The sequence below is a fragment of the Cyrtonyx montezumae genome, unplaced genomic scaffold, assembly GCF_038088225.1.
Source record: "Cyrtonyx montezumae isolate F1298 unplaced genomic scaffold, pur_monq_1.0 scaffold_3, whole genome shotgun sequence".
Lineage (NCBI taxonomy): Eukaryota > Metazoa > Chordata > Aves > Galliformes > Odontophoridae > Cyrtonyx > Cyrtonyx montezumae.
Genome location: NW_027072034.1, coordinates 147,627,002 through 147,651,142, shown reverse-complemented (window position 1 = coordinate 147,651,142; position 24,141 = coordinate 147,627,002). Strand labels below are relative to the sequence as shown.

General features: G+C 39.3%; 1 protein-coding gene across 1 annotated transcript in view; it reads right to left on the bottom strand.

Moving 5' to 3' along the window:
• Positions 1 to 24,141, bottom strand: part of COG5 (component of oligomeric golgi complex 5) — a 180,017-nt gene that overhangs the window by 10,040 nt on the left and 145,836 nt on the right. Inside the window, exons 15-18 of the mRNA XM_065743600.1 lie at positions 12,270 to 12,380; positions 10,863 to 10,925; positions 9,937 to 10,040; positions 8,296 to 8,533 (exon numbers count right to left, since the gene is read on the bottom strand). Coding sequence (XP_065599672.1) covers positions 8,296 to 8,533; positions 9,937 to 10,040; positions 10,863 to 10,925; positions 12,270 to 12,380 — 516 coding nt within the window. The remainder of the gene's footprint in view (positions 1 to 8,295; positions 8,534 to 9,936; positions 10,041 to 10,862; positions 10,926 to 12,269; positions 12,381 to 24,141) is intronic.

The following is a 24,141-nucleotide window of genomic DNA, read 5'->3' as shown; positions in this document are numbered from 1 at the left end:
GAAACAATAGCTATAGATAATAGGACATGCTCTTGTGAGCTTTGTGACTAAAGTTTTGTTTGTCTGAGCTCATTTGGACAGCGACGAGTTTCCTGATGAAGCACTTACACTAAGAGCCCAAAATTCTGATCTCAGAATGGAAAGAACGGAAATCTAGCCAGGTTTCTGCAGACCACTACAAATGCAGTAGAAGCACACACACACGAGGGCTACTCCAGAAGTAATGCCTACTATTTTATTTTGCTGGCCCATGATGTCAGAGGTGGATGTTGGTGGTATGGCAGTAGAGGTTGAACCTTCCCACCACTACTCCATTACATTCTGTTGCTGTGTGACAGATGGGAGCAGAGGGGCAGTCTGGCAAAAAGGCGTCTGACATGAAGTGTAGATGAAGCAAAGGTGTGGAACTGAATTCCTCCACATGAAAAACATGGTACCCACTAACATTCATCGACACTTGCTGAATGTTTGTGAACACCAACCACTGGATGCGAGCATATCAAGATGATGGGCAGTGTGTTTCAGCAGTGGTGACATTGATGTGGGCAGCCATGCAAATTTTTATGACTGTGGCTCTTGTATTCTGCTGGTAAAAATGAATAGCTAATGGCGGTGACTTCGTTAAAAAACAGTGTTTAGTAGTTGAGAATTTGCTCTATCAAGTAATGTCATTGTGCTCTTGGTATCTGCTGAAGTTTCCATGGAAATAAATAGGAAGTATTACTTTCAGAGCTGGACACGCTTTCCTTTGGTGAAGGACAAGATTAAAGTAGTTCATTCACGAAAACTCAGCTCTAAATACAAGGGCACAAAACCTACATAGACTAGAAGGCAGCGAGGACCTACTACCACGAACTCATAGACAAAAGTACATCCATAACAGCATTATTTTCTTACTCAACTGTCTACTCCCAGTTCTGAGTTACAGAATCCATGTTAAAAAACAAGCAATTTTTAAACTCTAGTGTCTTAACTCTGGTAAAACTTTAAACTCTGGTGTCCCTGCTGGGGCAGGGGTTGGGCAGAGGGACACAGAGGGCACTGCCAGCCTCAGCCATTCTGGGATTCTGTGTGCACGATGGGAGTCTCCTCACCTGGTTCTTAACATCTATAAGCTTTCTTCATGGTCAGTGGAAAGATACAACTTCCGCTGTAGGATACCCTGAGGGTGATTATCTAAATTAGCTTATGTGGGTCATGTTGTAGGAGTACCCACTAGGTGACTCCATCAGACAAATCCAGGAGATCCAGAGTGACCCAGCTAGGCACCTATACTTCCTCTACACACATGGAGAGTGATCACTTCAGAAGGGTGATGGGAAAAGCTCTTGCAGGCAGTGCAAAGCCACTCCCTGGGCCCAGAGGTCTTGTAATACATGCCTCACAATCAGCATGCCATGGGGAGACAGTGTCACCTTGCTCAACCACTATACCTTGTTTTGAATTTGCTGGCACAACCGAGCAATGCTGAGTGCACACAGGTTCTCCCTTGGGATTTCTGCAGGGGGGCACTCCAACTCTACAAGGTGATGAAGATTAACACAAGGTCAGCGGGTTGCTTCCACACATCCCCTGAGACACTTCCAAGCACGTATGGGAGCCAAGAGGCCTCCAGTCTGCTGCACAGGATCAGGAGCAAGTGGCCAAGAAGAGTTTATTAAGTAGGATTTGCTGCATCGTGATACAAGATCCCAGCAGACTCTGAAAAACGTGACCTTAGATTTCTTCAGAGATTCTTTTCAGGCAACAGCATTGACATCCTATCCTTTACAAGCTGGTGTCCCTGAGCCAGTGGGAGCCATAGGTTTGTATCTGGGAAGGACTGGGGAGAAAAATCATTCTTTCAGGTGCTTTGGGGAATTCAAGAAGAGGCAACAAAAAGCCATTCTGAATTGTGGAAACAGAGATGCATGGATTAAACTGTACCCACGAGGAGGAAGATCCCTGCAGAGCAAAATATAATTCTACTTAGCAAGTTTTAAATGGTTGTTTCTCTTGGAAACATCATATGATGTAATGAGACATAAGCAAAACTTTCTACAGCTTAACCAATTCCTTATTAAAACAAACTTAAAAGATTTCTCTTGAACATACTTAGCAGCTTCCATAAATCAGCATTTTTAGCCTTAAATGCTCAAGAGTAAGATTTACTTCAGAAAATTCTGTTACTTCATCTTCAACCTTTATTCATGGTAGGAAATGATTAGAATTGATAGAGCTAGATAAATTTAATGGCAGCAGATGGTTGCTTCGTGAAGCACTAGTTGCCAAAGAAAAAAACTGTTTTTATGCTTTGCAGCACACTATACCATCTCAAACTGACTCACGAAGAGTGGGAATGAGTGAAAACTAATGTGGTAAAAATGTACATGAACCACAGAAACTCAGTTGTGTTTTTTTTGTTGTTTTTGTTTTACTTTACAACACTAGTCTACTATGTGTTATAAGCCATTCTCTCCAAAAAAAGACTATACCTCACATAATAACCAAGATCGTTTTTTTTTTCCCCACTTGCACTTTAGCTATTTGTCTTTGAGTCCAGTGACTTGATGAGATGCCACAGCATCTTGCTTCTGCTGTGACTCCCTCTGCACGGGTTTTGTGCCCCTGCAAGCACCCTGTTGGCTGGGTGTGGCTTCCTGGGAGGACACACTCAGCTAGGAACAGCTGTTGTTTTTAAGGAGCTGGATTTGGGCAGAGGATAGAGTGCACATCACTTCAGTTTTGCTACCCATCATCACCTGAAGCTGTATCAGCTGTCAATTCATGCAATGTGGTTCTGCTTTAACAGCTTTAGCTTCCAACGCATATTGGTGAGCTTTAGCAGGTTGGGTGATGCTTCTGGCTGCCTGCAAGCCAGAATTTGTACCGTGTGCACAAGGCCTTTCATAAGTTCACATCCAATGGGTTTTACATATGTAAGGATGAGTGGCATCTTTTTCTTTTCCAAATTTATCTCCCATAATAGCAGATCTGAAAATTCTCGTCTTCATTTAATTCACTGAGAAATCAGGCATCCAAGAAATAACACTCAACCTCAACTAATGTGAGATAAACATTATCACAGGACCTCAGGATCTGTTGGAAGAGATCCAACAGGAAGTACAGGTGGTCACCGAAAAGGACAGTTAGAATAGAAGAAGGCCTAACGACTGTCTCCTTCCCTCTAACTTCATTCCAAATCCACTGCTTTGCCATGATTTATTCATGTACATTGTTGTGCTTCACAGAACGCAACGACAGACGCCTGTTCAACTTCTATATAAAACATATTCCTCTTCTCAATGATTTTTGCTCTCTAAGCCTAAAAAGGCTATATTAGCTTTTCTTCTCAGATGACACTGTCATAGCCCATGGCTTGCTGGTCAATTATCTGTTGAACTATTCACTGGCGAGCCATATTGTACCAAATCCATCACATGGCTGGGTTTGCAAATTGGATTATGTTCAGCAACTCAAGGGTGAAGTTAATACATAGTCTAGATACAGATAATGCATATATATTGAAGAGTGCTTTGAAAAACTCCATAGTGAAGTTATTGTTTGGTGCCTATTGTGCTATTTTCAAGATCTCTCATTACTAAAAAGCTGTTTTTTCAGTTGGAAAATCTGAGCATTAAAATTTTAGCAATTATATTTCCTCCTGGCCAAGATGAATTCCAAGTTTTTAAATGTTAACCCCAAATGCTTTTTTCTAGTCATTCAGCAGGAGAAAATGCTTTAAAAAGCAAGGAAGCAGAAGAGCTCTGAATTACTATATGAAAAAAGCTGGCCTTAAAGGGATGTGGAATTTGATTTCTCCACTGTGTAGCAATTCCAAAATAGATGATGTTCAAAGCAAATCCTTCAGCTGTAATACTTCCAAAATACCACACGTAAGAAAATAATTTCTTTCCTCTGGCAGGAAAGTTCGCATTAAACATTAAGTACACGTTAGCTTTAGTAGTTTTTGTCCTTATGATTACAACTGTGATTACAACATGATGCTTCCCTCACTTCTCCATAAGAATCTAAAAAAGGAGAGCATTTTATGAAAAGTGATAAAAAGCATTTTTACATTGCATCATCATGTTTGCTCAAAGGAACAAACTTATTTACACTTACAAAACCACAAATGCCTAATATTCTTGTTTTTTTAAAAGGCATAATTAATTAAGGAAATTGGATTCTGACCATATGTTAACCAGCAGATAGAAACACTCCTATGTCAGAATTTAGCACAGTTAACTTCTACAGTAAAAACATCTTTTCTAAGAAAATTCAGTAAACCCAAAGTGTTTTGCACTGATATACTGATAAAAACTTCAAGAGTTGGTGGCATCATTAACTATGTCCCATCAACACTGTTTGATCACAGTACTAAACAATGACAAAAAAACCTTAAAGGATAAGTCACATCTGGATGAGAAGTACATGATGGTGTATACAACACAGTGTTAGTTCAGAAGTATATAAGGGTGTATACAGTATAGTGTTAGTTCAAGCAAGATGAATACAAATATTTCATTTCATTCAACAATGTCTGAAAGTAATCAGTCATGACGTGGGACTCATGGCAGACAGTAGCTCATACTTTCTGTTACATGAAACATGCATCTGTATGAAAAGATGGGAAATCATGTCATGCCTTCATGCATGAAGCCTAGCGATTACTTAATTTTTGCAACATCAAGACTAGTTGTTTCAATGCAGCTGTATTTACACTTGCTGTCCACGAATAGCTGTTTTCCTATCTTGACTTACTTGTGTTATGTAGCAGGCTATTAATTTTCATGCCAAATATTATGTCAGAACACCCACTTCTTCCAAATAAATTTCTCAGTTGACTGCATTTATACGTATTTCATTCTTGGCTGTACTGTCCAGCAATTCTATCAGGCGTTAGGAAGGTGTGAACTACAAACCACAAATCCCAAAGTATGCCTCAGAGTAAGTGCTGTAGCAACTCTGAATATCAAGCAAGCCAAAAGATCCTCTGGAGAAGAATTGGTACTCCCCAGAAACATGAACACTGAAAAACCATGAGGGCATGCTTACTCCAGGAGAACATTTTTCCTAGTCTGACTGAATATGAAAAATTTGAAATTAAAATTTAGTATTACACGCATGAATACTGAATCACGGTCATCTTAATAATACAAAAATGAAAACAACCTAATCCAGAACATTTAGGAGCAATCTGAAAAGTATTCTTGTGCAATTGCCTGCATAAAAGCTGAGAGCATTAACAGAGGTAAACTCAGCCTCTACACTTCCAACAATGAGTCTCAAGGAAGAGCACAGTATGTGATAATAAGCTTGCAGCATTGCAGACATTTCCTAGGGCTTAAAATGCTTCTGCGTTCCTGTAAGCACCGATCTTCATGAAATCATGACACTCAGCCATATTTCATGCCGATCATACCTACATTTACAGCTGCCAAACTAGCACACGACCAGTCTTACTGCTGAAATAGTAGTAATGCATGAGATAACATTATATTCCACAGTGTCAGTGGTACTACTGACACCGTGGAAACAGGATAAGACAAAGGATGAGAGTTCAACAGAATTACACCAATAATTCCCAGTTGTGCAAGTAGCTGAGCTTGCTGAATAAGGACAGCTTGAAACCCTTCCCTTCCCCCTTCTGTGTACTGATACTTGCTGTTTTCAGGCAACTATCAGTAAAACAGGTAAGTCTGCAGTTGGAAAACTTTTGCATTGGACTCTCAGCTGAAGTTACTGGGACGAGTAAGAGGCAACTGTATCTCCAAGCACCACAGCACAAATGTGGTAAGAGTATTCAATAAATGCAACCCAGAATTATTTGACTTGCAACATATATGCATGCTGATCTAGCCAGTGGCAACCCTGCCCACAGCAGGGGAGTTGGAACCAGATGTCTGTAAGATCCCTTCCAACCCAATCCACTCTGTGATTCTGCGTTTTAATAAGACTTCAGGTTAACCAAAGCTGGATAGATCTGCCCAGGTCTTTTGCTTCAAAGTAAGCCCAAAACATCAAAAAGTTCTTTTTTTTTTTTTTTTAAATCACAAAAGCTAGCTTTAAGCAGAAAAATGTAACTCTTTCTCAGTTCAGAAAATTCAAAATGACTCCTCAAGACAGAGTACAAGCAGAAACATTTATAAGCAAACCTCCTACAGGAACAGTCTTTCCATGCAGGTTCTTTATGCATCAGTCCAGCAACATAGTGCCTTTCTAGGCCTGAAAAAATTCTTCCTGCAGCATTTGCGGCCACTTGGATAAGCTGCTCCTTCCTACCCACCCACAAGCCCAGCTCAACACCTCAGCGCTCTCCTCAGCCCAGAGCAGCAGCCAACTGCCCTTTGGAGGAATCCAGACAGCTCCTCGACACAGGAACACACCATGTCAACGACAGCGTTCAAAAGAACTAACTGCCGCCATAACTCATGCTGAGCACTCAGCACACAGGCCCAGGACAAACCTACACCCTCCCCAGCAGGATACCAGGCAGCTGGCATCGTGGACATGTAACCCAAAAACAGAGAGTGTACACCTAGCCAGTTCTTGTACTAAGCTTGCTTTTAAACAAACTACAATATTACGCAGCGTGAAGATGAGAACAACTTCAGGCAGCCCCCAGAAGCAGAAACAGTTGAAGGCAGGAGATCAGAATGAATTCAAAACCTTTTTTTTTTTTTTTCCCAACCTTTCTCCTTCCAGAGTTCAAAAGAGAAGAAATTAAAAAATTATATTTGCTCCACTGTCTGCTCAGCAGCTATGCTCATTAAGGTAGGAATGAATGTGCAAATTTCCCTACACTCAGAAGAAAATATACCTTCATTTTTTGCTTAAAAGTGAGCCCATGTCAAAATGAGAAAAATATGTGTTTTAAAGATAAACGAGAGATATTTTTAGTATTATAATAACAGCTGCTGAGATCAGATGCTCTTTACAGTAGAATCAGGTAAAGATTATAAATTTATACAACTTAAGTACTGCAGCACAAATTACAAAAAATATATATATTCTTTCCAGAAGTGGAGTCAAGTGTCCTTTTTTTTTTTCTTCCTATTTTATACCACTGTCTTTAAAATACAGAAGGGAATAGAGCCTTCCCACTGAAAGCAATTGAACACTTCCCCATGACTTCTAAGATTAACGTCTGGTTTTCTACTTTTGAACAATGAATACAAGAACTTCACCCAAATTTATTCAATGTGAGCCTATTGCATGGTTTCATACACTGCTAAAAAAAGTGACAGTTGCATAAGAATCTGAAAGTTGACAGAATTGGAGTTGATTCTTTCAAGATCTACAGGCAAAACGAGATGTCCCAAATGAAAACGTCCTGATATCCATCTCCTACACTGGGTACATCTGAAGTCCCAGCCAGGAATGTGGAAAGAGAGGCTGCTTTTCACATACAAAGGTTTTCTGACCCCGAAGGGGTGACACAAGGCCAGGCAATCTGATTTGAATCTCCTGACAAAGATTTTTCTTCTTGCCTTTTTAGGGCACTTAAACGCAAAATAAATAAAACAGTAATTCCTCCTCTCCCTGCCTTCCTCTCCAACCCCAGTCACCTAATAGAAGAAAGCAACACTCAATATGCAGAGAAGTGGGGCCTAATTCTCTTTTCCACCTTGATAACCTGTACCCTCACACCAATCTAGTGGATGTCTGTCTTTTGGCAAGCTAATCACACAATGGCATTATTGAAAAATTAGATTTGGTTATAACAGATAACACAGACAAGCAGTGGATATTAATCTAGCAGTTTGTTTTGTGTTTTTGTCCAGTATGAAGATACAGGTAAATCTGAGAGACAGGCAAGAGAATCCAGAAGAAAATGAAAGGGCAGTTCTTCCACAGGATATTATTATTTCTTTAGCTTGCCTCCTACTCTGCAAGCCAGGTGAGTTAGTGATTAACCACTGCTGGCACTGTGATGTATTAAAGCAATTAAGAAAATGACACACCGTTGCGTTAGGAGAGAGAGAAAGAGCGAATTGAACGAATGGTGGCAAATGATGGACATACCAAGGAGGTCAGACAAGCTGGATAGAATTTCAAGATGCAGTTGAATTTAACTGCAACAGTCAGTTGATGGGGTGCTGTCACACCTCCTGCAAAGTGCTTCGCGATGACAAGGGATCTCCAGCTACTAGTGGGTGCACCTCTCAGAACCACAGAAAAAATGTTCAGAACTGGAATGCACCAATCTCTACAGCTATCTGCTTACACTTCAAGGGGGCAAAAGCACTGACAATACCTTTCAGAGAACACAGTGAAGCAACTATATAAGGCAGAGATAAGAATTAGAGGTACCTGTGCAAAATCTGCAGCAAGCCGCATCTTCCCACCTTCACCAAGGGGCCTTATTAGACTGGCGTTGCGAATGAAAAGTTCAATTGCTCTTTGTGCCATGGCTTCAGTGTTATCAAAGACAAAGTCAAAACACTCAAAATGTCTGAAGTAGTCGCTCATGACTCTTCCTATAAAACCCTGTAGTTCTTTCATGTACAGAGAACAAGGGACATCTGGTTTTCCTGAGCTGGATAATGATCTACCAAAAAAAGAAGTAAGGACAGTTAAATTCATGTTTAAAATGCAATAAAAAATGGATTCTTTTTTATTTTTTCCACTACCCCATGAAGTCCTGGCATGAATTACAGAGTACCATTCAGGCCCCAAACAGAGCCCGTAGCTCTTTCTGAAACTGTGGTCTTCATCAGCCATTCCCCTCCTAGCAAGATGCAGAAAATCAACCCACTCCCATCTGACTTACAGAGCCTCCATGAATTAGGAGCCTCAAGCTCAAATCCAGCCTCTAAATGTAAATGTCCCAGCTGTTGATTTACAACTCTAAAAATGGGTAAGAAAAAACAAGCACATATTACGGTCACTAGTTTTGCCTATCCCAAACCTATTTTCTTAGAATTGGTTTCCTAGATTGCTCCAAAACACAGGATTATAGCCTCAATCTATTATTAAAGAAGCAGCACAGAAGCTAGAAAACACAGAAATAAATCACCTTTCTCTTCCTTTGAAACAGCCAGGCAACTGAGCTCCTCCAAACTCAGGAACCTGAGCATATAGGATATCTAACAGAACTCAGCCTTTGGCTGCAATCAGTTTATTTACTCACAGATATTTTACTAGAGGCAGCAAAAGAAAGATAGAGAGGGCAAAATATTGGTAGCTTTTGCTTTTGTTAAAAAAAAAAAAAAGGGAAACAAAAAAACAGCTCTGAAAATACTTTTTTTTTTCCAGTGTAATTTCCAAGACAGAATACAAAGGAGGGATGTTTACTGGCTGTATCTTCTGCATCTGCAAAACAACTCATGATGTAAGACACATCAGAACGGACATAACAAGCAAACCAATGCTCACAAAGAAGTCTCAAGTATAGCAAGGACTCAAGATATATGTGGATAAAGAATACTTGAAATAATAATCTGAAATTTTACAAAAATGTACACAGTAAACCTGAGCTTTCAAGAAAAACATTTTTTGAACCATTTTACATTTAGTAATATGTTAATAATGTTTTCTATGTAATTCTGAATCAGGGGTTTATGGTTTATTTTAAGAAATAAAGAGTACTGACATTTCTGGGAACTATCCAGAAGAAAAGGGGAAAAAAAAAAAGCAGAAGAGGGAATTTTTAAGGACAAAAAGTGTTCACCCCTGCTTCATTTTCTTTTCATTTTAAAATGAATTTTATTCAGCATATATGAGGAAAAAAAAGTGAAGAAGACAAATGCTGCCTGATTAATTTGTTTCAATTGATAGCTGTGTTAATTGACCATAATGCATCACCTACCTTCCCCCTAATAAACATGGGCTCCTGCTCCAAGGACGTTGTAGCAATAACAACTTATTATGCATATGGCAGCAACAATTTATTATGCATAGGCAGGATGTCTTAATAAGGTAATAATAAATTATAAAAATACTGGTATTTACCCAGAAAAATCCTCCTGGTGCATCGTGATGATAATAGCTTCTACTGAATCTCCTACAGAGTTCAGTAACGGTTGAACAGCACTACCCATTAGATCATGGACTGCCTAAAATAGAAGAGAAAGGTAGAAATAAGGAACAGAAACTACGAGCATTTGCATTTTGACACCTCAAGAATACGCTGACAAACAGTTCATTCCATTTTTGTCTTTTTAACAATTCTGAATTCGAAATTGCTAAATAGAAGGACAAAAGCCTGGGACAGCATCGTTCTTTTACTGATCTCACCAGAATGGTTCATAAATAAGGCTGCTGACTTCTCTGTATTTAAAGCACTGCTTCAAAAAGGTGCAGAGCGATCTGGCATTCCTGGTTTGTAGGCACACATTTTGGTGTACACACCTGATTCAGCTGCTCATTCACCCAAGACAGGAAAGCTGCCCTTCATTCCTCTGCACACGCCCGCTTCCAGACTAGTGCACAGCAGGATAGATGTGGATAGCTGTCACCCACAGCACCCAGAGGGCCGCACAGCCATCTACACTGCCCTTCAGAAAAGCACCAGTGAGCATAAAGATCATGATTTTATATGTCTGCATGTCAGGGGTGGCAATAAAGGATTCAGTTGCTGCTGTGTGAACGCTGCAGAGAAAGGCATTTATTTGCACTGTCAGATGACATCTGGGTTCCAATCATTATGAGAATATTCTTCAATACAAACGTTACTCAAGCTGTAACTTAGCACATGCAGCACTTATGTAGCTGCAGATAAGGCAAAATATAAATTACATAATATTTGTGCACCTTTTGCTAGTATATTCACCAGCACAAAGCAATACTTAAAAAAAAGAAGCCACCATTTTATGAGTAACAAACAAAGCAAACCTCAGCCCTCTCCCCAAAGCATTCAATCTTGGGTGCTCAATTACCTTCAAGGCAGTTGTGATTGTCTCTTCAGCAGCTGCTGGGAATGAGTTCTGATTGGTAACAACCTACAAATGTTGAAGTAATTGTTAACAGTCAACATTCAAAATGATTAGAAGCCAAAACACTTCATTTCATATTAAAACACGTTATTTTTTGTAATGTGTGTGCCATATGTAACTATTAAAAATGTTTCACACAGACAGAATTTTCAGTCTACCAATCCCAGTTCTTTGCTCTCAAATTTCCTGTGGACTCTGCTGCTTCTTTGGCAAAGAAATGATTCAAGAGATTTCAAGGGAAATATAGCTGAAGGGTTAAAAGAACAAGAATAAAATTAAGTGGCGTATTCTCCTGCTGCAAACTACAGAATTTATGGAGAACTGTACAAGCAGCTCTACAGCAAATATTTGAAAGAATGACTATGTTCTTTCTCAGTAACGTAACTTGGATGTACATGTTGAATAGCTGATTATGTACAGCTACAGTAACATCAGAACTGAAAGTCAAGGGACGAGCTGAGGAATATTCAACCAATTTCCTTACAGCTATGAACATGCCATGTAATAGCATTTTTAAGCCAGATAAGTACTGAACTCAGACTGAATCATATCAAGCTCCCGCCAACACTATGGCACACTAAGTTTATTACTAAATACATCAGAGAAAGCAGACTTAAAAGTTGATCTACCATCTGTTTGCAAAATCCAAGCAAATTTTATAAGCTTTCTGGCCTTTTTAAACATTCTTTAAACATACCCACAGTCAGGAGTACTCACAATTCTGTTTCTAATCAGGCTAGGATTTAAACATGATTAACTAGAAGTACCACTATATCTGTTTGTATTAATTTAGAGGCTGTGTAACCACTGATATCACTGAGTCACTAAACTGGAATTGTTCATAACTGAGCCGAGTACAGAAAACATTTCCAGGCCAGACTTGGGTCACGGCAGCAATGCACAGAGACACGTGTGAGGTGCTGCTCTTCTTGATTTCACCTTTTCCTTCTCTTTTTCAATTTGGCCACAATTGTGGGAACATAGTGAAGGTCTTCTTAAAAGATAAGCTCAGGCGGGCACAGACACAGACAGGGGCTATCAGGCTTAGCAGTAGAAAGACAGAGCTTTTATGATAAGAAAAAAACTTCTAAAATGACTGTGAGATGTGGTTACTCTCTGTAAACACATCTTTTCCTCTTCTTTGAATACTGACAATTTATCAGAAAACAGTGCTTAAAAGGGCCAACCAAGTCTTGAAAAGCTGTACAAATGTACAGTGAAATGCAGTTATCAACACCAGATCTGCCAGTGTTTTTTAAGAGTTCTCACCAAGCAAGTAGGGTAATATACATACACCAAAGAGAAGAAATTTAGATTATGGAAAGACAAGAAATATCAAAGGAAGCCTACCTTCAGAACTGCTTGGTGTAGTTTGTATAGTGAATTAACTACAGCCACGTTTCTCCTCTGTCCCTCTGTAAGAGGTCCAATCACCTGGCTGGCATCTCCTTGAGTAGACAGCTGCAGTGATTGCAGAAATGGTTAGAACAGCATCAACTCTTTAAATGGTGCAATACCTCTACATTTTAGTTAGCTAAACTTAGATTGTGGCAGAAAGCCATAGTTCATTCTTCAGTCCCAATGCTCTTCCACTGAACTCATCTTGATTCAGGTGATTTCCACCTTCATGTTACACAAATTGTGATAAAAGGAACAAGAACATAGCTCCTAGATATCAAATATGCAGTAACAAAACTTGCTCAAGAAGAGCAACAAACATTGCCTGAAGATTTTCAAGGTATGTGAAACAAACTTTTGCTAAAGGAAGACTATTCCCGTACTTCTCATAGCTTCCATTCAGCATAAACTTAGCCATGATGCAAATAAAGTTATCTACTGTTTGCCAGCACTGCTAATAATGGAAGTTTTAGACAAGTTCTTGCAAGCACACACGAACACAGATTTATTCACAACACTAGACTGACAGTATCAGTTCATTCAGATTTCTTCAAATTTAGGAATTATTTAAGGATAAACATGTTTCTGAGGCCTTTGCAGAGGAAGAAGTCTTTTCTAACACATCTCTAATTGTTTGACATCAGAACGCATCTTTTGACTAGCTGATAAATAAATCATTTCAGCAGCTCCCTGCCTTCCGCGATCAGCCATGTAAGCTATGTAGAACTGTTTGCCTCCTACTATTTCAATTTGACAGACCTGACTGGTTTTAAGAATTCTGCTTCTCACACTCACAGCTTCACAGATTAATAACAAAACAGCAGTGCAGAGAAACACAACACCCTGTCCACACAGCTGGCCCCCTCACACACCCCGCTGACCTTTCCTCACGCCTTCTTGAAGCACTGTACAGACTATTCAACTCAACTGTTACTTCGCACATTTACAGTATTACACATAGAAGACACTATTAGAACAGTGGAATTTTACATCCTAGACACCTAAATTTCAGTTCCTTGGAGTCTATTACAAAGGTCGCACAAGTTCTTTTTCTTAAGTCATTATGAAATCATTAAACTGTGTAACTTCTGCTGGTAAAAAAGGCTCAAGTGATAAATAAAAACGGTAACAAGTACAAACATAAGCCTTCTGCAGAACATGGAATTCTTTCATTCAGCACTAGAGCACAACAGGTTCACAGGCAGAATCAAAAACTGCCTTCAAAGCAACTGATCCTTCTAAAATTATTTACAATATTAAATTCTCTTCAAATCAGTTTGAACGTTGACAGCTAGATCTGCTGCTCCCTTATGTATTTCACTGGTTTGGAAAGCACAACTCTTGGAAGCACCAGCAGGCACTGAGCAGCCCAGGGCTCCCCGGGATGGCTTCCCACAAGGTTTCAGGTCATCCCTCTCTCCTCTTGCTGTAACCCCAAGGATTTCTACGGTCTTGCCTTAGGAAGATTCTATCTTGAGGTGTACCCAATAGTTCATATATATACACGTCACCAATGGCATATATTTGGATTTCAGATATTTTATCACTATTCAACATATGAAGGTAGGAAAACACTAATGTTATGTCTCCTCAGTCCCACTGAACTCTGCTTATGGCCCATTTAGCTTAGACACAAATCATTCTCGTTTCTTTTCCATCATACTTGGTTTTACCAATGAATCAGAGTTATCGTTCTCATTTATACAGCAAGAACTCTTGAAGTCTTGTGCTGCATGTAGCTTATGCACTTTAGCACAGCAGTAATGTAATTCTTCCTCTGTTATCTGTCTGCTGGGAATTGCACTGTGTAAATAGGTTAAGTCAAATAAGTGTGACTAAGCCACAACCACTCGGCTGTAAGACACAATTCCTTTTGAAGAGAGCAGTACAGGCAGCATTTCTTGCCTTTTTAATCACTTATATTTATCTAGAATTGCAAAATGCCAGAAGGGTGAATTCACGCTAAACAGGAATTGGGAGGACAGAAGGGGTGCCTTCATCCCAAATCAGAATTTATTCAGGGAAAGCAACTGCTAATAGATTATGCTGGGCTGGAAGATCAGATCCCATCTCCATGGGTCAGTTGTCCTGGGAGCCAGGCTGGCTCAAGCCTGCTAGCTGAAAACAAACTAAAAGGAACTATTGCAGAGGTCTACACGAGTAGCAACAAGGACTGTTAACTGTTTCACTCTTCTGTATCTGTCTTTAAACATAGCAACAGATTTCTTATTCTCACTTCAGTTGAGTGAACTGATTTTACTTTCACCTTTAACCTTGTTTACAACAATTCTGTGGGCACTGGCAAGGCACTGGCGCTCCATAACCCAGCAAGTGGCAAATCTAGAATAGGTAACACTTCAGTACTGGCTCCCTTTGCTAGCATGAAATACCAGCGCTGTGGCAACATGAGATGCTAGTGAGAGAGATCTCCACCAGCTAGCACTGCCAGGGTTTTTGCACCATGGATCACAAGAGCTGTTGTGTCTTGCAGCACACTCAAGAACATGAAAATGAACTGCTGTTCTGCTGGACATTTCAAGAAACCTCAAAGGACAACTGTTAGACTAAAATGAGAATGAAACGCTGGAGGCACTGCCCTTTTGACATTCTCTAAGGCAGGAGGTTGAAATTTGCTCAGTGTAGCAGCTGGAAGAAGGAGGTTAGGAAACTTTCTTTTAAAAATCCAACTCAACATCATCTGGGGACCAACAATTTGGGTGATTTTTCATGAGAGGCAGATTTGGCTATATTTTAGAGAAATGAGTTGGAAAGAGCTCATCAAGATATGTTGCAAGGAAAGGCATGAACCATTTGAGCAGAGTAATGACTCAAATCTGGCGGCGGAAGTCATAAACTCGGTACCAGACTGAATGAGGGAGTGGAGTTCTGTGTTCAGAACCAGCTTGTTTCCTACAGCACAGACCCACAGCACTTCATTACTTAAAGCTTGTGGATTAACATTTGGAAAAACACTTAAGGATAGGCCTTAGGGATACTTCTACCTAAAAATCCTTTAAAGGGCACAAAATAAAGATTTCACGCTGAAAATGCTTGCAGTAAAAATGACAGTACAGCTGAACGATAATTTATGCTCTTATATACTAAGTTATAAAACAATAAAAAGTTTTGTCTATCCTGATATATGAATTAAGTGTCTTCTCAGGTGATTTTAAATATCTGTCCATAAACATATGAACAGTGAAGTGGGTTGAGAACTGGCTGACTGGCAGAGTGCAGAGGGTTGTCACTGGTGGTGTAGAGTCTGGTTGGAGGCCTGTGACCAGCGGTGTCCCCCAGGGGTCCATGCTGGGTCCGGTTCAACATCTTCATCAATGACCTTGATGAGGGGATAGTGGCCACCCTCAGCAAGTTTGCTGATGATACGAAGTTGGGAGGATTGGCTGACATGCCTGGAGGCTGTGCTGCCATTCAGCAAGACCTGGACAGGCTGGAGAGCTGGGCAGTCAGAAACTGGATGAAATTTAACAAAAGAAAGTGTAGAATCATGCACCTAGGGAGGAATAATTGCATGCACCAGTACAGGCTGGGGGATGATCTGCTGGAGAGGAGCTCTGTTGAGAAGGACCTGGGTGTCCTGGTGAACGACAGGTTGGCCATGAGCCAGCAGTGTGCCCTTGTGGCCAAGAAGGCCAATGGCATTCTGGGATGCATTAAAAAGAGCGTGGCCAGCAGGTCAAGAGAGGTGATCCTCCCCCTCTACTCTGCCCTGGTGACACCTCATCTGGAGTACTGTGTCCAGTTCTGAGCTCCCCAATATAAAAAAGACAGGGATCTCTTGGAAAGAGTCCAGTGAAGGGCCACAAAGATGGTGAAGGGCCTGGAGGATCTCCCCTATGAAGAAAGGCTAAATGAACTGGGTCTGTTTAGCATTGAGAAAAGAAGACTGAGAGGGGACCTGATCCAGGTTTATAAATATCTGAGGTGTGGGGGACAAAGTGGCGAGGTCAGACTCTTTTCAGCAGTGTGTGGAGACAGGACAAGGGGGAACAGACAGAAATTGCAGCACAGGAGGTTCCGCACGAATGTGCGCAAGAACTTCTTCACAGTGAGGGTGATGGAGCACTGGCACAGCTGCACAGGGGGGTGTGGAATCTCCTTCTCTGGAGATATTCAAGACCCGCCTGGACACCTACCTGTGTGACCTGGTGCAAACCTGCTTTGGCAGGGGGTTGGACTCAGTGATCTCTTGAGGTCCCTTCCAACCCCTATGATTCTATGATTCTATGACCTACAACCAAAATGCTCATTCATAGATCCCTTTGAAATGAATGCCATAAAACAGAACCCTTTTAAGGCACTGTCAATTTCATCTGAACATATGTTTAAAATACATGAGGTTTCCCCTCTCCATTGCTTATGAAAGGAATCTAGATTCTGTTTCCATGTCTTTAAATGTCTTCATTATACGCAACTAAGTTACAGGAAGTTAATCTTCCCTCTTACTTTCTTGCTGGTTGACTGACGGTCATTTTTAGTGAACTTAGAAGTGTATGGGAAACTGAAACACAGAACTAGAAGTCATGTGAGCTAAGTTTGCTTCCTCTTATGGACAACTTTTATAAACTCAGCTCACCATAAAATCCTTGTGACAGTAGTGTTCAAGTTGTACACAGCTCTGCATGAAAAAATGTCTGGTAACATGGGTATATATGCAAACATTGCATATGAACATTCATTTTTGTGGGCACTGAAGAACTGAGACAGATAGTACATGGAAGTTCCTGCTAAAGTGAGCTGTAACTCTAAGGTAATGCCAGCCAGGAACTTATTGAACTTATTACTGAGTGTGGCTCAGATAAGCTTCTGCCTTTATTTGTTCCCCTCAGGCACTTCATTTTTAATAGGGTTTCTAAAGGAAATAAAGCTCGGCACTGCAAGGTCCGCCCAGGTCCTGCAATATACAAATGAAATAGCTGATTTTTATTGAGTAGTTCACTGAACCCAAAATTACACTTGCAGAAGCTGATATATAAAAAATGTGTCACAAATAGGAACCAGCTGAAGGTGATCTGATTTGCTTCAGCCTCATATGGCTGAGAACTGTAAGCCGTGACTTGGCATTACGCTCTGATCAAATTCATAAGCACATGAAACATTTTCTTTCAGTTTGTATCCTTCACTAATATGAACCACTAACATTAACCCCCTGCCTCCAGATTGCAGGTAGGAATCTAAAGCAACAAAGATGTACATGTACTGTCTTAGAAGAGATATTTAATTTGACAGCATGGATTTGATTTCATGTTGACACACATGCTGTGGTTTCTTTGGGGTAAATTCTTGTTTTCACCACGAATCACAGAACGGCTTGGGTTGGAAGGGCCCATAAAGCCCACCCAAATCTCAACCTCCTGCTGTGAACTGTGTTGCCACCCAACAGATCAGGATGCCCAGAGCCCCATCCAATGAAGAAGTGAATGTAGAATTTAGATAAAAATCAAATCATCAGTTCTCTTTTGGGCGATAAAAAAATGCTGACTGAGGGGGTCATTTTTTGTAGGAATGTTCAGACTACTGATGCTTCTTTTCCTGTAATCTGTTCATTTATTTGAAGTGCCTAACCTCCCCTCTTGCAACAGGTGGCAGCTCAGAAGAGATGATGATTTGCTAGCGCTTCTGCTGCCATTCCCTTCACAGATTACACATTTAGTGAAAAAGCTCAGTTTTACACTATGTAACCATGATCTCGTGCGCATCCTTCATGACAGTTTTAGAAAACTCCATTTATTTCATTTCTCTGTTTTAAAACAGCCTCAGCAAACCCACTCTTTAAAGAGCAGGAAGCAACATTGTAATTTAGGAGTACGAATAAGATCTTAAATCAAAATAAGACTAAAGTAGTGCCTCTCAACAACACATTTGATCTAACTCTAGGATCATGAGACTAATGTGTTTTGATAGCACAAATTGAACTCCAATTGTCAAGCTGACATTTTCAAGAATAAATACATTCCTAATAGAGGCAGCTGATGTGGCCATACCTCTGGCAGAAAGCAATCAATCCATCTGGTACTTGGCCTCCTGCCTGATCATAACAACTTATTATAAAACACAGAATCCATTTACAGAGCCTCTGAGTCAATAGGGCTCGGCCCTAGGATTTCTCCCATAAGCTACAAATAATTGGGATGATTTACTGTTTAGTTTAATGTTCTCCATATGGCTGAAGGAGACTTTTACAATTTCTTTCCACCTAAGTAAAACAAAAGTTTATCAGAATCAGTTTGCTGTTTTTTTTTTTTTTTTTTTGGTTAAAATATGACAATGTTTAACAGTAAAACACATAATCTGAACTCCACTAGTTATGCCAGCTACAATTTAGTAATAAATCATAAATAAGAATTTAAGTTCTTGAAATGACTTCTAGATTTTCAAAGATGAAATATTTCAAGACATTAATGGGGGAAATAATCTGTGAGTTCAGGCAAAAACTTAAAATGCACATAAGACCATTTCTATAGCACCCTCAGGACATTCTTGTAGCTTTCCAGCATTTCTTTTTTCTTTTTTTCTTTTTTGGTTTCTTCAGAGATATGGAGATTTTGCATTTGAGGAATATAGATAAGAAGCTCTTTGCTGAGGGCATTCAAAATCTTCCAGGGTAACTATTTTGGGAAGAAACATGTAAAACTTTCATGAGAGGGACAGTTATGTCCTCGGCCAAAGAAAAATGACCCACCACCATGCTCATACTATACATGCTTGAACAACAGTAACAATCAAATGGTTCCCTAAGGAATATACTTTTTTTCCTTCTTTTTTTAATATTCTCAAAAACAGAAGAAATTGAAGGAAAGCAGCAAATGCTCTTTCCGTAACAGAAATGGCAGAGTTTATCTCCATGTTTTGAATCATGAGAGACAAATAGCAATGGTCAAATCATCAAAAGTGAGTTCATGGTTTTTCAAAAATGAGATGCTTTAAGACAACTCCACTTTCCAAAAGCAGCTGGCACTCCTAAAACCAGCTTGTTTAAGGAATCTCAACAAATCCTAAACCAAAAGTACTCGCAAAAATTTGTCAACTGAAAATCACGCTCCTTCCATCTGATGTTTTTTTAAGACTTCAGTTTACCCAACTGCTAACCCAAGTCTCCAGAGGAATTCAGAGACAATGTGTGTTGGTCCTGATATCTCTAACTGTAACAGTTTACTAAATTACACATGCTTGCCAGAGTAATGACTGAATGATTAATCACATTTTATGTCATCTCATTAGTTGCTGGTCTCAACCAAGTGGACTACTGAGAATGTACCTCCGAATGAGGAAAACATCCATCTATCTGCAAGATACACAAAATCAACAGGTCCAACATCATAGGATTCATCTGTACATAAAAAATATAGCCAATTTATTTAATTGCCATCTGTCATTTTTTGTATCTAGTCCACACATTAGCTGAGATTCTAATACTTCTACGCTGTGGAAAGGAGCTTAACACTTTCAAGCTCTAATTAGAGTTGCTCCATAATTATAAAATACGAAATACATTACAATGTTAACATGCTTCTAACTATTGCCAATCAATTGCAAATAACAGAATTAACTTGTCAGGAGATGATTTAAAGAACAGTATAACAAAAGTCTGTAAGGACTGCACAGTCTTGCTCTTCTTCTACCTGTCAACAAAACTGCATACTAGATTTAAAGAAATCTTCTAGCCACATTCCCAGCAAGATAAAATGAAGCACACCGTACTCTCAAAACCAGCCTTTTATGCTTGGATGATTTTTTCTGGAGTTTAGCCAGTATCACTTAACATCACACATTCGTTATGTGAGTCACGATCTAACCAGCAAAAGACAACATGAGAATGAGGAAAATGTTTCATGAAGTTTTTTGTTTTTTTTTAATGCTTCTCCCTCCTCTAGATTTTTAATTCAATTTTTTACAGTTTAAATGTTGTTGTTTTTTATTAAGTGACTTATCAGCTAGGGATTTCTAAATATTTTCTGGCTATTATAAGCAGCTTCCTAATGAATGTGAATCTCCTTACACAACTCTTCTGATCTTTCCATTAAATCAAAGGAGATCCTTAGCTGACCTCTAATCATTTTCAAATTGGACACACTGTTATCTCTTGGTTTTGTTACTTTACTGTGAAATAGTAATCTTTTCTGAAATTATTTCAGCATATAATAGCCTCCTACATATTCTATTTAAATACCTATTAATGAATTCCTTTAATGTACCTAATACTGAATTTATATTTTTATATTCTCTCATTTAGACAGCACAGTTCCAAGTTTTTCAATGGCAGTAACACTATGTCTTCAAGGTACTGGTGTAAAACAATATACATACTTCAAAGATAAGAGGGGAAAACTTAATCTTTTACATTACTAACACCAACTGACCTGTTATTTACAGAAAACCTTTTCCCAAGTGTCATTTCACTATTGCTTTTGACTACTTGTGAGTTCATTACATTTCATACTTCCCCTGAAAGTTCACAATATTAGACACTTGGACAGGAGGACTAGATACACTTCCCTGGAACTGTCAGACAAATCTCATTGTTAGAATATGTCCTGAATAGTGCTTCATCCTCAAAAGAAAACTCACAATTTAATGTAACACCACCTAATATAAGACGTGAATTAATAAGACCACATAATAAAAAAGACCATCAGAAATTTACCTTATGCCATTACAATGAGAACTCATCATACTTTTCAATTCAGAACCAATACAGGTCTCATAAATTTGATGGAGATTACAGGTGGTGCAAAATTTGTAGCATATGAACAGTATCTTCACTTCACTGGAAGAATTTGACTCCAGGAAGCGTCTGCTCTCTCCCTCTCCTCCCTGCTCTCCCTTACTTCATAGAATTATTCAGCTAGTTAAATTTAGCTGTATCAGACTGGAGTGAGGGGAGGGAGGGGCAGGAAGTAAAGATACCTAAACCTCATAGTTAGGTCAGTAAACAGAGATGAAGCTCACATCAACTGTAAGATTCCTTGTTAGTATAACACATTTAATTCAGGGACTTTGTATAAATTAAATGAGCAAAACATATATTTTTTTTTGCTTGGTATAAGGTACATTTCCCCTCAGGAATATATCTCAGTAAAGTCAGTCCAACAAGTGCTTTCCTCCAAAAATAAGGTTCTAATATTTTCAATTTCCCCAACCAGAATTGTAGCCCTCCTACACCAACCTCTTTCCTTCTTGCAACGCGTTATGTACGTTTTCACTTTCGACTAGGCAGACAATGGAGGACTTTTTTAGTCTAGCCCCTTTCTGCCTTTTTGTAGTCAAACACGAAGTACAGACAGAGCAATTAATTAAAAAAAATAAAACACCCTGTCTCCATGATTACTAAGAAAAGATTAAGATCCAGTCCTTCTCATTCAACTAGTTCATTTTTGCAATGTTTCCATTTTTAAACCACATCGTCTTGCATTTCTACATTTCTCAACAACTTCAACAATTGCAGCAAGAAGTTCCAATGTAGTCTCTGGATCCTTATAATACACTTCATCTTTTTCAGTTTTGGAAAAAATAAGCCAATTCATATTGCTAATAATCTAAATAACCCACTGAAAACAGCGCATGTAAATCTTCATTCCCCTGATCAAACGTGACAGACGCTTTTTCTTCAGCAAATGACATTATGAAAATTCCATGTACATATGCTGTTTCTTTCTCAGTTCAGGGTTTAAGCTGAATTAAGTGTTGTTTCTCTGTTCTACCTGTCCTTCCATTTTCTTCCTTCATCCTCTTTGCTGCAAAAAGGTTTACAATCCAAGGAGAAACTTTCATAAATTAGAGATTGTTTTCAAATAGTAAAAAGTATAAACAAAGAACAGAGCACATTTCATTGTAATCTCAGGAAGAAATTCTCAGGAAGATCTGTGCACTGTATGACATAATTCAGCTTTCAGAACTTCATCACCAAAGACAAACTGCTGCCTGTTTTATACTGACTACTGTACATCAAATGCACCATCAATCCACAAATAAAGAAATCAAGAAAAAAAAAGACTCATCTGTGACAATATCATAAATAGTTATGATGAGAGGGATGTGCAGAAAGTTGTCTATTTTAAATGTCAGTAATTGCAAACTGATTTATAAACATACTTCAAAGAAATTATCAGCTTTTTCACAGAAATTTGGGAGAAATACATTTTCTAGAGCAGTGTAAGAAGAATGCAGACAGTTTTCTCACAATCTGCCTCTGCAAACTCAAAAAAAAAAAAAAATCAATCCCAACCCATTCTAACTAGCTAGCTACTGGATCAGAGATATCTGATGAGGAGATACTGGCTTTGAATATTCAGTAAAAGTGGAAAATTGAAAAGATCATTAGGAGTACAGTATGAGATTACGCTGTTAAAGCAGCATTAAAGAACGGTAAAGCAGCTGAGGATGTAAGTAGAGCAGAATTTGGAATCTTGCACCTGCAAATCACAAGTTCAAATAAAAACTGTGTTGAAGGACAATGAGAGATAAATCGTTTGGCTCAGTTTCAGTCTTAGTGGAAAGTAGGCATTTATTAAAATATCTGTAATGTGTATCACTGACTTTCAATCTCTTACAGTGAACATGGTGAGACACTTGGAACAGGTTGCCCAGACTGCTGCCCCATTCCTGGAGATCTTCAAGGCAAGGCTGGATCAGGCCCTGAGCAACGTGATTGAGCTAAGCTGTCCCTGTTCATTGCAGGGGATTTGGACTAGATGACCTTTAAAGGTCCCTTCCAATTCTAAGGATTCTGTGATTCTATGAATCTTATCTGAAGCCTCAGGAAGAAGGCACATGACAGAAAGAGTCCAAGAGAAGAGAATTTCAACTTTAAAATGATCCCTACAGAATACAGTGATGGGATAATGCACTGAACCATACAAATTTTGTGGGTAATACTAAAAATAATTTAAGAACAACTGCAGCAAAGCTGACTTTTCATTATATATATTTTGATGCTAATCTTATGTAATGCATTTGGTGCTGATCAGCATGACAAAGATCAGTGCTCTAAAAATATCTGAGCATGACAGACAGATGGATGCTCCTCAGCCTATATATCCATCCATTACATTCACTAAAAATAGAACACTAAATTACAGAAGCCATTGGTTGCACTGGCACACAAGAAGGTGTTATCTCAGCTGGTTCAAAGAAAGATTCGGCTACCAGAAGAAACTGGTGAACTCCTGAGAGATAATCTAACAACCACGAGTCTCCTAGCACAGAGCCAGCAATATGTGGAGCTGCAAACCAGCCACACCACCTCCAACAACTGTGCTCTTTTCAAGGGATAAAAATCTGGTAGAAAAAGAAAATGCTGTATGAAAATCAGTCACGCACAGCTGACAAGCATCAAAGATAGAAAAACGTGTTTAGGAAAGAATATATTTTGAAGCTCTGGAGCTTTAAGAAAATCTTAAGGCCAGAAATGTTCCTAAAGAATAAATCACCATCTCCCAACTTTTGCCTCAGAGATTTATTTACATCAGCAGTAATGAAAGCATGAATTCCAAATGCAAGTAAAAATTACCCCAATCTGTCAGCATTTTAAGCTTCCTCTTGAACAGATTTTGCTTGCCGCTCTCTTTTGGTCTCATTCACATCTTGGCTACATTCACAGCAATAAATTAAACAGCATCAAGAAAGGATTCTGGACTTTGGAACATGATCATCTCCACTGCTAAACTGCTGGGACAGTCCTTAGCAAGTGTTTGGCCTGAGAAGTGACTACTCTCCCAGCTGATCTCCAGAGATGGACAGCTTCACATTGCAGACATTATCCCCAGAAGGGCCGTGGCAGGCAGCCACAGCAGGCTCCTTTCTGCCA